General features: G+C 35.8%; 1 protein-coding gene across 4 annotated transcripts in view; it reads right to left on the bottom strand.

Annotated features, from left to right (window-relative positions):
• Positions 1-497: 497 nt before the first annotated feature.
• The window catches only part of TBC1D23 (TBC1 domain family member 23), a 31,731-nt gene continuing 17,876 nt past the window's right edge, over positions 498-14,352 (bottom strand). For 3 of the 4 annotated variants that reach the window (XM_063148098.1, XM_063148096.1, XM_063148095.1), the window contains 9 exons: positions 13,459-13,629; positions 13,206-13,248; positions 12,337-12,443; positions 11,524-11,666; positions 10,062-10,106; positions 6,974-7,062; positions 4,081-4,216; positions 3,388-3,582; positions 498-2,223 (listed from right to left, as the gene is read on the bottom strand). In XM_063148098.1, the coding sequence (XP_063004168.1) occupies positions 2,142-2,223; positions 3,388-3,582; positions 4,081-4,216; positions 6,974-7,062; positions 10,062-10,106; positions 11,524-11,666; positions 12,337-12,443; positions 13,206-13,248; positions 13,459-13,629 (1,011 nt within the window). In that variant the 3' untranslated portion in view covers positions 498-2,141. The remainder of the gene's footprint in view (positions 2,224-3,387; positions 3,583-4,080; positions 4,217-6,973; positions 7,063-10,061; positions 10,107-11,523; positions 11,667-12,336; positions 12,444-13,205; positions 13,249-13,458; positions 13,630-14,352) is intronic. The other variant, XM_063148097.1, reaches the window with a different exon arrangement.

Below are 14,352 nucleotides of genomic sequence, written 5' to 3'. Positions count from 1 at the left end.
AACTGACTTCCTGTTGCTTTACTTGCTGTAGATCTCAAAAGTCTGCTGTGTTTGCTGTCCTCACAGTGAAGCATACACATTAGCCACATTCCACATTTAACACTCCAATACATCTGTTTAACAACTGAGTGTCATTTTCACTTTTCCCCTTCTTACTAGGAGAAATATGTTGTATCATTCTGTCAACATTTTCCTAACAAAAATATGATGATGAGAAGTCTGGAATTTATGCAGAAACGTTTTCTGTAACTTGATTATTTGTGTATTCACTTAGACCTTTCTGTGAATGCTCACCCAAAAGTCCTTAATTAATTAACTTAAATTCTGAAGTACTTACATTAAGAAGTCACTGGCAGTAGCTCCTTATGATCCATAATCAGCATCTTCCACTCCAAAGATCAAATTCACTTCCATTTACAAAACACCTTTAGGAAAAACTTTTAATTGATTCAGAGAATTTACACAGTATGCAACTAAAAGCCTTTTGACAGAACAAGTTATGTTCAAATTGTACTGGTTTATTTACAACTGTAGTTTATAAACAGTAGCACAAACATCTTTACATGAAAAATTCTCATTGCTGAAGTAGGCACAGAGTCAGAGATTCTTGAGGATATTTTCAGGAGGGACTAGGAAGAGGAAAATGTAATACAACAGCTGCTGGGCAAAACTATAAATACATGAGCATTGGCCCAGGTGCAATTTCATGCAAATATTTTCAACAGTTCAAGTTCTATTGGTGTTTACTCAGATACTAAGAAGGAAAAAAAAAAGGTAATTAGTTCCAGAATTAAGGTGCCCTAGCTTGATTCCTAGTAAAATAACTTAGAATAACTGTTTTTTATAAAGGTCAGTTTAACTTGTTTTACCTTCTGATGAAGTACCAAATCATAGGTTTGATTCAAGTACTCAGAAGATCTCATGCAGCAAAGCTAATCCCCATTGTCTTTATTTCACAGTTTACGGTGATTTCCCATCAGTCTACCAAGATGCTCTGCCTTGTCCATAAGAACATTCCTGTACTGAGCTTTGAACAAGTGAACCATTCTTGAACAAATGGAAAGCTTAGGATGAACAGTCATAGAGTTGCCATCTCCCAAATCTTCACTAATTTAGAAATTGTTACTCAAAATAATAGAAACTAAAGGTAACTGGTTAAGAACACATTTATCACAGCTATGCAGCACTGGAATTTCTCCCCTGGTTTTCTGTGCATTATCTTCTTGCTGAACACACCTTTGGTCAGTGTGCACTCACTTTTGTGCTGAGTTTTAAACATCTAAAATTCTTAGATATTTTGCTTCTGAGGAGCAAGGCAACTTGTTTTCAGCTGTCATATTCTGTCATGAAACATGCATTTCAATGCACACACTCATCTTTACAAGGGAAACAGCCTCAACCTATGAAATGTAAAATTTTGCATAATTAAAAAAAATCACAACCCTGTAGTAAAAACTACAATTAATTTTAGTATTTAAAAATAATCATTACCACCAATTCCATTTATTTAGCCTAGTAGCTGGTAAGACTTTAAAAGCCTCCTAATTTTACAAATTGCTTGTATTTTTTCCATTTATCTGCAGCCCAAACGTAACCATTTTTAATGTGAAAACTGTTTTTAACATTTGTATCTGCCTTGTTCAAAAACCTAAATTTTTAATTAGTCTTCGCTACTACCTGGTAGGCAAAAATCCAATTTCTAGACTGTAGGTAATGGAGACATTTTATTTACAAGGGATGATAATTTAAAAACCATTGTTTTCAATTGCTCCTCTGTATCTCACAGTCTTTCATTCCTTTAACATACTTAACATGAACCCAGCTGCATCTGCTCTTGCAAAGATGCACATCACTCCCATTAAGGCTGCATTAAAAAGAAACAAACTGACCTTTATAATAAACACTTCTCCAAAACAAAAAAAAAAAAATAATTAAAAAAAAAAAAACAAACCAAAGATAAATCCTGTTCAGAAATGGATAATAAGTTACCCTATCTCAAGCCTGCTACTCAGGCACTCCCATCAGCAAACAGAAAAATTCTCTTAAGTTAGTATTCAGTTGGGAAACAGTCAGCTTGTGTCCACATACAGTATCTTGGTTGCTTCTTCTTTATAAACTGGTCTCTACAAAGTCTTTAGTTATTAACTCTCCAAGGCATCCAATACTTTCATGATCTGTTGTTTTATGGCTTTGGTAGCATCACCTGCATTTGGAATCAAATACCTTAAAAAGAATTAGAAAAAGCCATCATTAATTCACTGTAAAATTTTTGAGTATGAATTCCAGAATTCTTTTAATTCTTCCTCTGTCTAGGAGGAGGGGAAGAAGGGAATATATTAAAATGAAAAAATAATAAGAAAATAACATTTAATTCCTGATTATACTATGAAACTTTCTCTTTGTGAACTTAGAATTGTTGAGGCGTACTTTACAGGCCATCTTGAAAAGAAAAATTGACAATGGGATAGGTCAGGCCATTCCAGATCTCTACAGATAGCACTGTCTGACCGAAGCATAGAAGTCCTTGCTTGGATTTTGTTTTGTGGTAGTTTGGTTTTTGTTTTTTCAATTCCTACAGCTCTAGATCAATCTGCTTCACTCCTCAAGATGGCGATTAAGTAATTCAACAAGCAGTAAAGTTCTCTGCAGAATTTTAATTTATCTTTACAAACCTAAGGAGCCAACAGGCAGAGAACATCCCTAGTTAGGAAGGAAACTCATCTCCCCTCTCTTGTGGAAACAGAGCATCCTCTGGACACAGTTCCCTCCAAGGAAGATGAGAAAACATCCAGCTGGTATCAGCAACCTTCTTAAAACAGTGCCAAGACCAGCAGGCTGCAGCAGTGGAAAAAAGCCTGACACACCACTCCCTCTGACCCCTTCCCCCTCAAGCATGCAAATACTGAGCATGGCAACAGGTCACTTCCAGGAATCAGGTTTCAGGGAATCAGTTTTGAATTCAGGCTCTGGACTCCTTGCACAATGCACAGAGAATATGAGTCAGATGTAAAAAAAACCCAAACAAACAAACAAACAAACAAACAAACAAAACCCTCCACCATACTGTTAAATCCCACTGTTCACAAATCCATACTTTTGCTGCAGAGAACTGTCCACTTCCTTTTTATTTAAGATCTATTACAAAAAGAAAACAGTTGCACACATCCCATCCCCAACACTGTAGGTGCAGTTCCTCTCTTCTGGGTCTCAAACACCCATCATTTTACAGGCAAATCTTTTTCCCTAGTTCACATCTGATTTATGTATTCTGCATAAAAACTATTGTTTTTGAACTCAGTTCTGGGAATTACGGCATACCCCTGATTTCCAGTGTACAGCACCCTGGATATCATTACCATTTCCACCTCAGCTACTGAGATGGCTTACCTTTCAACTGCCAGGATTTCTATGCCTGAAGTATTGCTATTTCCATACTTAAAGGTGATCAGTTCTGGGTGTTTCTTCTTGGATGTGATTTTGACTACAGAGTTGAGTGCCTGTCGAGACTGTATGTAAGCCAGTCCCTTCCGTGATGGAATCTCCCTCAAACAGTACATATGGGTTGCTGTTACTAGGAGATGACTTGAAGGAAAAGAAAAATACAAATTAGTTTTGTAAATGAATTAAATATCATCAATTTAGAAAGTTAAATTCTACGACTAAACTACATGGAGAGAGGTAGATAATACAGCTACCAGATCTAAGAAACAGTTTTAATACTTCAATAATATCTAATGAAGAAAGCTCTACAAAAGACTTCAGAATTTCCTTGAGTGCTGTAGCACAGCCAATTCTGAAAACAGACATGGCATTGCCAGCATTACTGGCGCACAGCACCTCTCTCCCCCTTCAGTTTTCCTTACTACCTTCTTCTCCAAAGCAAAACTTTACACAAGGTTTTTTACATAATTACCATTCTACAGCACTGCAAATACAAGAATGCAAATACAGTAACACTTTGTTCCAGTTTGTTTCACACTTTCATTTCTTGGTTTAATATAAAGGCTAAGTTAAGGGACCAACACTTGTTTCTTAGAATGTATATCAAGAGGGATGTTTTCACTGAACTTAATTCAGTACCTGGGAAACATATGTCCATTTTCTTTTACTTCATTGCATGGAAAGTTGTACTTCACATCAGGTTTATTTATCCACGTTTGGATGTTGACAACCTCTTTTCGATCATCATCTGACATTGAGGAGCTGTCAATTTCATCTGGTTTGAATGGAGGGGGAAAAACATTAAAAAAAAAATAAAATTCACAGCCATCAGCCAACTTTTCAATTCACTTAAACCCACTGCAGCTAGACTGGTTCAAAGCAACTGTACCTAACCATTCAGAATTATTGAGAGAGAAGAAAGAAAAAGGCATATCTGATAGTTCTCTTAATTTTCTCTCAACAGACAAGCATTTTTAGGTCAGGGGGTATCTTAGGCTGGTCTGATTTGTCCATGCAGTAAAGTTTCATGGATTTCTTTCACAATGGTAGTCACTTGTGCAGACCTTCCTTGAAGCCATATAAACCCTTTGCATTTAAACCACCAATATCTTCTGGCAAGGAGTACCAAAAGCCAGCCAACTACAGTCCAGGAGAATCTCTTCTTGTGGCTTCCAGTTTCTTTTACAAGAAGAAATGAACACCCGTTGATCTCTTTCAAGGATAGGCATTATTTTTGTGGATCACTTTTCCTCCCTTAAAATGTCTCTTTCACATAAAATTCAGCTGTGCTTTTTGTGAAAGTTGTATCACAGCTTTCCTCACCTACTTATGCCTCTCTGAACCTTGTCCTGTTCAAACATTGTTTCTGACATCAAGGGCAGAAGACACACAATATTTAATGTGTGAGTGAATCACAGATTTCTGAGCATTTGATTTGCTTTTCTGACTGTTAATGACTGCTTACTTATTATAAACCCACTGCAGCTGGACACAGCCAAATCATTCTAGCACCACTAGATCTGAAACTAGAAGTGGTTGGGGGGTTTTTAATGTCTTTCTTGCATTAAATTCATACTGAATTTCATGTGCCATTTTAATACCCAGTCATGCCAATTAGCAAAAGACTCAGTCTGTCCATACTATTCCAGATAACCTTGGATCATTAGCAAAAATTGTTGTCTTTGCCTTCACATCCTTCTTTAAGGAAATTTAAGAACATATTCCAACCTGAAATTTTCAGCACAGACCTCCGTGAAACACCCAAAACTTCTGTATGTGTTATTACTTAGTTGCAAAATACTGCTTTTATGTCTAAAGATAGTGATTATGTTTACATAATCATTTTGGTGCTACATTAGAAGAAATAAAGCAACCTAGTTATCCAACACAATTAACTATATTAACTCCATACAAATTACTCCCAGAAATAACTCAGGACAGCTCTTCAAAGAGCCTTTTTCAAAGCCAGTTTCCTAGACTTTGTAAAACTATTTACTTCAATGCAATTCAGAATCTGAAACACACTTTGGGAAACATTTTCACTGAAAAATACATTATGGAACTGAAGCAAATGGAACAATAATCCACCCTCATGTCACAGAAACACAGAATGGCTGAGGACCAAAGGGATCTCTGGAGGTCACCTGGTCAAGCAGATCCACCTAGGGCAGGCTGCAATAACTACAGCTGACTGCAATTACTTACTACAGAAAAACCCCAAACACTAAAACTTCACAAAACCAATTATTCAGAAACAGATTCACTTTTTGCATTCTTCTGTATCAAGATCATATATATTTAATTTCATATGTTCATGTGTTGGCTTTGCTTACTCCAATTGCTCTGATTCTGCTTACTTACCAAGTGTAATAGTGCTTTTAAAAGCAAATATTAAATAAATAGAACTTAGTAAAAAAGTATTACTGAAAATATGTTCTAGACAATCTGTCTTGGAGGAGCTGGTTTTCTGAAATTACACAGACTTTGCAAAACACTATTATGGATGCTCAAAGAACTGTGCAAACTTAATTACATGGCATTTGGAGAAATATCTTGTTAGGATTAAAGCTTAAGCCTGATAATTTCATTTTGCCCCTTCACAATTTTTATTGCAGATGATGATCAAGTGTTTGTCATTAAGGTTATTTAAACCTGTGACTCTCATTAATCTTCCTGAACTGCTTCTTTTGATATCAAAGATTCTCAGACTGGTTACTTGTTTCTCCAACACAAGCCAAACATGCCTTTTGGCACAGAAGAGTTATTTGTGAGATGATGATTGGGAGTGGGCGAAAACTACCAGAGCAAAACCAGGGCAACAGTAGGTTGCAGCCATTCTGATGTTAGAGCTGCTCTCAAAAAACCCTCCAAACAAACCTTTATGAAATGTGTGGTGTTCCAATTTTGCCTGTAGTTTTTCAAGGAGATAAAACTTTAAATAAAAATTTCATGGGTTTTTTTTTTCTACAGCAATGTGCATGCATATCAAGAGATGAAACAATTATTAATAGATTCAGTGCTAAAAAGCCAAGTCTGAAACACTGGAGAGGTGTGCACACATTAGCCATTTAAAGTTTAGCTCCAACTGTATTTCAGAAATTCAGATCATTACACTAAATGACAATACTAGACATTTAAACTGAGATCTATCAGCCAAACTAGGTCCTTTATATTTTGCTTATTGTTGTGAGTAATAAAGGCACAACTGCCAGTTTACATGTACAAGATCAGTGTTGAAAACAATCTTTACTTCAGAAATAACAAGTGAAGACAAAAGATGCCCTAAATCTGCTTATTTCAATTTCTTCCTGTTGGCTGTTTGGTGTTTACTCCAAATTACTTTTTATTTAATCTGCTCCTATGTATTTGAAGAGGGTCAGTCCTAGGTATTACCATAACATACATGAACAACAATAATAGACAAGTATCATATTGCAAGACAAAGGTGTAAGATACAGTGTTCGGTTTAGTCCAGTTTAATAACTTTGTCTAAATAATCTAATCTAGGTAAAAGAAAAAATTTCTACTGTACCAGTATCATATTCTTCTTCATCTCCAATGCTGAATACTGGCTTCACACCACGGTAGGGTTTTCCTACTCTGTCACTGCTGCTGACATGTCTGTGGGCAATGAAAAGGACAGGAGAAGAAAAGTAACTTTCAAATTGATGGTCTGAGTTCCACAGTAACATATTAGCAAAATGTAAACACAGCTGTGCAACAGAGAAGGACAAGAGACTCTCATGAAGCTGCCTGTAAGGAAGAAGTGAGTGACCCACCAAGCAGCTTGGTTAGTGAAAGCACATAGTTCAGTCACTTTGGGGGCCTGACTCTTGTAACAGAGAAAGTGGAAAGAAATACTGTTCTGTTTTAAAAAAAACATCTTCTGCTCACCTTGTCAAATGGCAGCACACATTAGAGACCTGAAAACTGACAACATGCTACGTTTCTAGCATGAAACGAAAACATATCTGGATGCCAAATTCAGATAAAGTAAAAAACAAACACTATCAACTAACATATCTGGAAATTCATTTTTCTGGTTAATTCCTCAAAAGATAACAAAATGCCTTAAGAACTACACACTACAAACCATCTGTGGTAGTCTAAACCCTGACTTCCTGATAATTCCAGTTTGAGTCAAATCTTGAAATATTTGCTCAAACAATTCCTACTGCTACAATCTCAGCCCCAGTGTGATATTCATGTGTTGTCAAAAATCACATTTCAATTGTTTCTGCAGATCATATCAAATGACACAAACACACACAACTGACTCTTTATGTGTGACAGTAAAATTGCAAATCCTGAGATATTTTAAAGCTCCAGCTCAGAATGCTGCAATTACAGAGTCACAGCTGAATTAAAAGCTCTTGCTCAAGAGCTCAACTGTTAAGAATACCTGAAAAATACGAGAAAAATCTGAAAGTTCAGAAAGCAACAATTCAGGCAATTTCTGAAAAAACCAAACAGTTCATAATTTTAGCCTTCAGAACTGGCAACACTTAGCAGTTTTAAAAAACTCAAAACAAACCCAGAAAACCTGCCAGTCCCTCTCCTCCAGTTCAATAACCTCCTTCCCCATACTGTGTGTTTATGTTTCCTACCAACTCTAAGCCTTGGCTCCTGTTTAAAGTACATTCACAAACTCCAGTTTAAATGCTACTGTAGAACCAAGCTGGACAGGGAACAGGTTTAGTAACATGTAAATTAATGCTATTACTTAAGGATATCTGAAAATAGAATTGAAAGTTAGAAAAGAAAAAAAAAAAACATTTTCTATGGGTAAAATTTACTAATACAAACAAAATAAGGAAAAGTTTAAAAACCAAACAAACAGAAATGTGGTCTACAATGGCACAAAATTAAACATACAATAACATGCTCATTAGTGTTTAAGACAATAAGCATCAATGACACTGACAATCCAAGAGGGCAGTGCTTCCATATGGAGGCTTTTGTAAATATGCTTTAGTAACACACAACCAATTGAGTAAGAAGCAGCACATTTAAATAATCTCAAATTGAATTATGCAGAGGATCTAAAAGCAGATCTCACTGGTGTTTATCAAATTAAGTTAGTCAGGACAAGAGTGGACAAGAGAGTAAAAAGCTACTGTATAAAAGCCTGGTAACATCTCAAACTAAAAATTTATTCCCTTTAACCTATTTACATGGAAGACCATCATTACATGGTTAAAATTGAATGCAATGTCCTTTGGTGGCAAACCTGCCAAATAGAACATCCTGGTGATAAACACAAAGTAGATCTAATTAAATTGATACAGAAAAAAATGCCATTCTAGGTTTTTAAGAACTGTCATTTTAAGAAAATACTATAGGGATATAAAGTGTGAGCCAATTTATTCTTGCATCTACCCAATGAAAGAAGATATGCAATAGGAGTGAAAGGAATAAACAAAATCACCAAAGTAAAATCTCAATATATCAAAACTTCTTGGTTACAAATACAGATTCATGCATCTCTGAGTTATCAAAGAATCACCATATTTACTTTGGTGTTTTAACACTTCCTTATCATGTTCTAGAAACAGATCAACAAAATGTGGGGTACAATCCCCATGATCTTAAGTACTTCTAAATTAACAAAATATACTATGGGCTATTGGGCCATTCCCATTGTTCTTCTACAGAGCATTACTACTGATTTTTCTCACATGAACAACACCTTTCTGTGATGCTTTTGGGTGACTCTCAGCTCAAATTATGTACAAACTACTTGAAAGAAAAATTAGTCAAAAACCCTTGAAAACCCACTTTTAAAATTTTCAGTAATTCATCCAGCACTAACCTTCATGCATTTCAGTGTAAGTGGGTCAAAAGCTACAGAACTCCTAAAGTATAACCAAAGTTTGAAAGGGATTATGCATGAGCTGCTCTTGCTCTTCAATTACCACAAGTAATTTTATAAAAACCCAAGTCACAATTTTTATTTCTGAAATAATTATAAGACACTGTATGTGAATCAAATGTGAAGGGCATCCACATTTGCATGAAATGTAGCAGTTATGTGAACAAGATGAGGTAGAATTGCAAAGCATATTTACTTATCAGGTTTTTTTTCCCAATAATGAGCATGTCTGCTTCTTTCAGCATGTTCTATCACCAATTGATAAGATGCATAAAAATTTGAGGCTTCCAGACAGAATTTCTGTATGGGTTCCCTGTCATATCTAAGTTCTAATGATATTTTATGAAAAGTTTACTTTTGATAATTATAGTCTCTCTTGTTAAAACCTTAAGCCATAATTTGTTCAGTAATCGTTCCTGGTGTCTTCTACTAGTACAGTTTACTAATAAAATGTATATAGGAAATGACAGGTAAAAAAAAAACATAAAAAGCAATAGTAAGGGAGAGAACAGAAATAACAAAGCAGAAACTAAGAGAAGAAAGCACTGCCAATACATTCTTTTTTCTTCCTTTAGTCTCTTGACCAGTGCTTGTAAAAAGCAACAGTTTTAATATATTTCAAGAAATTAAATTCATAGCAAAATATGCAAGCAATCTTGTCAGTGTAACCAATGCTTACAAACATTGTGATGCCATGCTAAATACAAGAAAGGTGGTTTTAGTCAGACTGCTGAATTGTCAAGCTTACCGCTCCAGGCTTGCTCTGTCTGGCCAGGAAATATTGAAAGGTATTCTACAGTACATTGGGGCAGAGGACAGAACAAAAGAATTAAAAATATGTAAAGGAAAAACCTAGATAAATAGCCAAAATTCTCTATATTGGCAATGTATCTTCTTCGGAGAGGATGCTTGTAAATAAAAACAAGGCTCCATGAAAGCTGGACATGAGGTAAAGAAATATTTGCAAAAAAAATCTACTAAAAGATGCATTTCATAGGCTACCTGTGGTGTACATGTAAGCATTACCTGATTTCACAGAATGGCCTGGCTTGGAAGGGACTCTAAAGAGCAACTTGTTCCACTCCCTGCCCTGCACAGGGATACCTTACACCAGCCACATTGCTTAGAGATCCATTCAGCCTGGCCTTGAGCACTGCCAGCAGACACAGCTTCCCTGGGCAACCTGTGCCAAAGCCTCACCACCCTGTAAAGAATTTCTTCCTAATATCTAATCTAAATCTACTCTCTTTCAGTTTAAATCTTCAGTCATTCAGTTTAATTCCTCACAAAGCAAAAGCTACCAAATATTATTTAAGATTTTTTTGCCTCTAATGGTGAAATAAAAGTAGTAATAGTATTTTAGAAAATCATTTTCCAACACAGAAAGAAGGAATGATCTGAGCTACTATTAAAAATTACTCATCATTTGGCATGTATTTTAAATCCTGCCATCAAACAAATGCTAGGTTTCTGAGATTCCTGAATACCAGTGTCTTAGTATTCAACACACACCTTCAAAGGCTGGAATTTAAAGAACTACAACAAGCATTTCATTTAAAGCTCTGACAGATGAATGCTCTTATTCTTTTATTTAGTTAAGATAATTATTTGGAATGATCACTTCCAAATTTGAAAATGTTCTTCAGTCTACTTGCACATTCTCATTCCCTGCTGTACCCAAAGACACAAAAACCAAACAAGTATCGATTCTGAGTTTGAAAAGCAGCTTTACATAAGGACTTGGAATAAATCAAGATCTTTAAAAGAGGTAAACTCAATTTTCCAAGATGCAGCAGTGAAAAAAACCAAAACAGAACAAAACCAACCAACCAAAAGAACCTATCCAGAATCCCACTGTCATTAATCTATTTTGTTAGAGTCAGGATGGGGAGGAATGGAAATAAAAGTGAAACAATTTTTCCCTTTCAGGCTAAACACAAAATTGACACACTAAAAGAAGTGAAGTTAAGTGACAAATTCTAGATAAACATTCAAGGCATCAGGGACTCACATTGGCCTTCCAATACTAAGGGGCACAGTAGGCTCCCTGCGTCATGATAAAATTGTGAGGAGGATAGGGGTAGAAAATTAAAAAACTGAATATGGGAAACAACTTTTTCCTAATTTGCCCAGTTTTCACTTACAAACAGCCACATAAAATGGGAAGCCACTTCTCCCAGCTAATGCCCAGTGAGATTTAAGTGACTCACCTGTCCACTGGAGTCGATGTATTTTCAATAAAACTGATAACTTTCTCTTTCACATTCACAGACTTAGTCTTCAAAGCAACTGTCATTTTATTCACTAGGGATTTCACTCCTTTTCCATCACCTGAACCGTTAGGAGTATCACCCTGTAAAAGTAACTCCTCTCAGGATTAATCATATAAAATCATATATGTTATTTCATCTCAATGAATTTATTAAAAAGGAAAGAGAGTGCAAAAGAGAAATTCACTTTTTGGTACTCAGTAGAACCTCAATTACACAACTGAGTATTTCTTTAGAATTCTATCAAATAACAGCAATGATATTGAGGAAAATATCATCCCACAAAGCAAGCTTGACAAACTACATTAATGAGCACTCTGCTATGGACATCTAGACAAAAGAATCCTATTAGTGATACATTGCATCTAAATTATAAGCTAAATTCTACACATAATACACCAGCTGTAGAAAAGATACAATTTTGAGCTTTGCCATGAAATTGTATGCCACTTTATAGTAACTTGCTCCCAGAGTGAGTAAGAGCCAGGGAAAGAGTTGTCTATTACATGTATTCTGCTGGAGAATGACTACAGCAAGTTCTTACCTACAAACTCTTCCCCCTCAAGAGGATAAAAATGTTTAGGTCACCTATGACTTGACTGGGATCATAGTTTGAAATTAAACACACAAGTGAAAACAGTCATGACTTGCAATAATGCATTTTATGGAACAGTATGAGGAATGCAAAGAAAAAACCACATGACACCTGGGGCTCCCACCCCACTGTAACACTTACACTAAAATTCCACTTACATCAACAGAGCTTATGCTATTTCTTGAGCCTGAGGTACTAGCAATCCAGTGGCCATATCCATTTTCTGGTCCTTCCACATTGATATCTGCTAAATGCTGTTGGAGGGCTGTTAAAAGGCCATTAAAACATTCAGAATTACACTGGACTTAGTCTACTGATGAAAATTTTGTATATACCTGAAACTAATCAGTAACAGCTTTTCCCCCACAATGCAATAAAATAGATAAATTCAGCAGTCACTATAATAATCTTTGGCTTTTCTTTCAGTTGTATAAAGGCATTAAGAAAATCTAATTATCTAATGCCTATTTATCTACCTAATATACTAATTATTTTAGTAAACATTGAGAATACAGCAGCAATTAAAAATAAATCACTGCTTTGATCTTGAAGACAGCTCTTACAACACCACATATATTGATTAATAATGCCTCTGTTATATTGTTATTAATGTCATATTGTAGCACAGATCTCTCCACTGTTGTAGAGCCTGATTATTTCCAGCAACATCAACTCATCAATTATGAACTCCTGATTTAAGAAATCATAACAGCAGTTAATAGTAATTATGAAGTTGCATCTTCATATGAATCTGCAATCAACAGTGGCTAAAATATCAAGAATGACAAGCTGGAAGAAGGAATTTCTCCAATTTCTGCATTAATTTTTCACTATTAAGAAATCTGGGAAAGCCCTAGGAGTTAACCACAAATGTGCAAGTGCACAGTGTTTACTTACACAAAACAAAAATCTGACAAATGAGACCTAGTTGCTATTAATTTCGATGGTTTTTAGCAAAAGCCTCAAAAATACCAAGTGTTAAGATATCAGGATTTTTCAAGTCAAATTTCATTATTAATAAGCTTACCCATAAAGCCTCCTTTGGCAATGCTTACATACTCCTTATTTTTCTGCAAGAGAAAAGACAATTCTGATCAGATCAAAAACCTGTGGAATGAGTTTGGCAAGTATGGTAATGGAACAGGGGCTTATTTACTAAAAACTAAACTCGAGTAATGTAAAAACCAGTTCAGATTTTAAGGAGAAAAAGTTTTGCCATTTACCATCAATGGCACATGCAGACACCCTTTACTCCAGCTGTTAAATCAATTTAATAGTACCTGTAAGAAATGTGCTAACACCATGTTCATGTACATGTCTTCCTCTTCCCTGCCACTTCCCATGAAGCAGAGATGCTCCCCACCAGCTATGGAGCCAGACTCAATAGATTGTTTTTGTGCTTCTAACAGGGATTTTACAGACTGTGCAAATTCTGATGGGTTTTGAAGCATCTGTGGAATGAACAAACAAAAAATGCCGTTTGACACCAAGATATTGTAAGATGAGTTGTGAAAGGAGACAAACTTTGAGAATGGTTACAATTCCTTGAGCACAAGAAAGGAAAGCTCAGCACTGCTCAAGTCACACACACAGTACCTGAGACCTCACATTACATAAAAAACACTGTGAATGGTCCTTTACTTCTCCATCCCAGGAAAGAAGCACAGCTTACATTTGTTAGTTTACTTCTGAAGGCATCAAGTAATAGTGGAACAAGTCTTTGCAACTTTCATGTTGCACTGATTTGGTAATACAGCAGTGGGACTTGTTTCCATATTTACACATCCTTGGGCACAACACATCCAAACTTGGGAGATTTGAAACCCTTTCAACTACGTAGAATTTCTAGATGCTAGTAAAGTTTTCCCTCTTGTTGCCTCCCCAGTAAGCTTTTTCTCATTTACTTATCAAGATTTAGGAAAAGAAATTACAATTAAGAGTACAAGGAGATATCTGTGATTCTTTGTACTCTCAAAAAGCTAAGGCTGGGATACATGAAGGGCTACTGTGTGTGCAAAAATATGAGTTCCATATGAAAGAGATGGAGAAACAAAGACTTTCTCAACACAGCTAGAATTTGAATCTCTGTTTGTGGGGAAGGTACTTCTTTAAACTCATAAGAGAATTTTGATCTGTAACTGGACTGTGGGGGCAGGGAGGGGCCGGAAGGGATT

This window comes from Melospiza melodia, chromosome 2 (assembly GCF_035770615.1).
Source record: "Melospiza melodia melodia isolate bMelMel2 chromosome 2, bMelMel2.pri, whole genome shotgun sequence".
Lineage (NCBI taxonomy): Eukaryota > Metazoa > Chordata > Aves > Passeriformes > Passerellidae > Melospiza > Melospiza melodia.
Note: the sequence above shows the minus strand (reverse complement) of the source record. Positions and strands in the feature narration are given on the sequence as shown.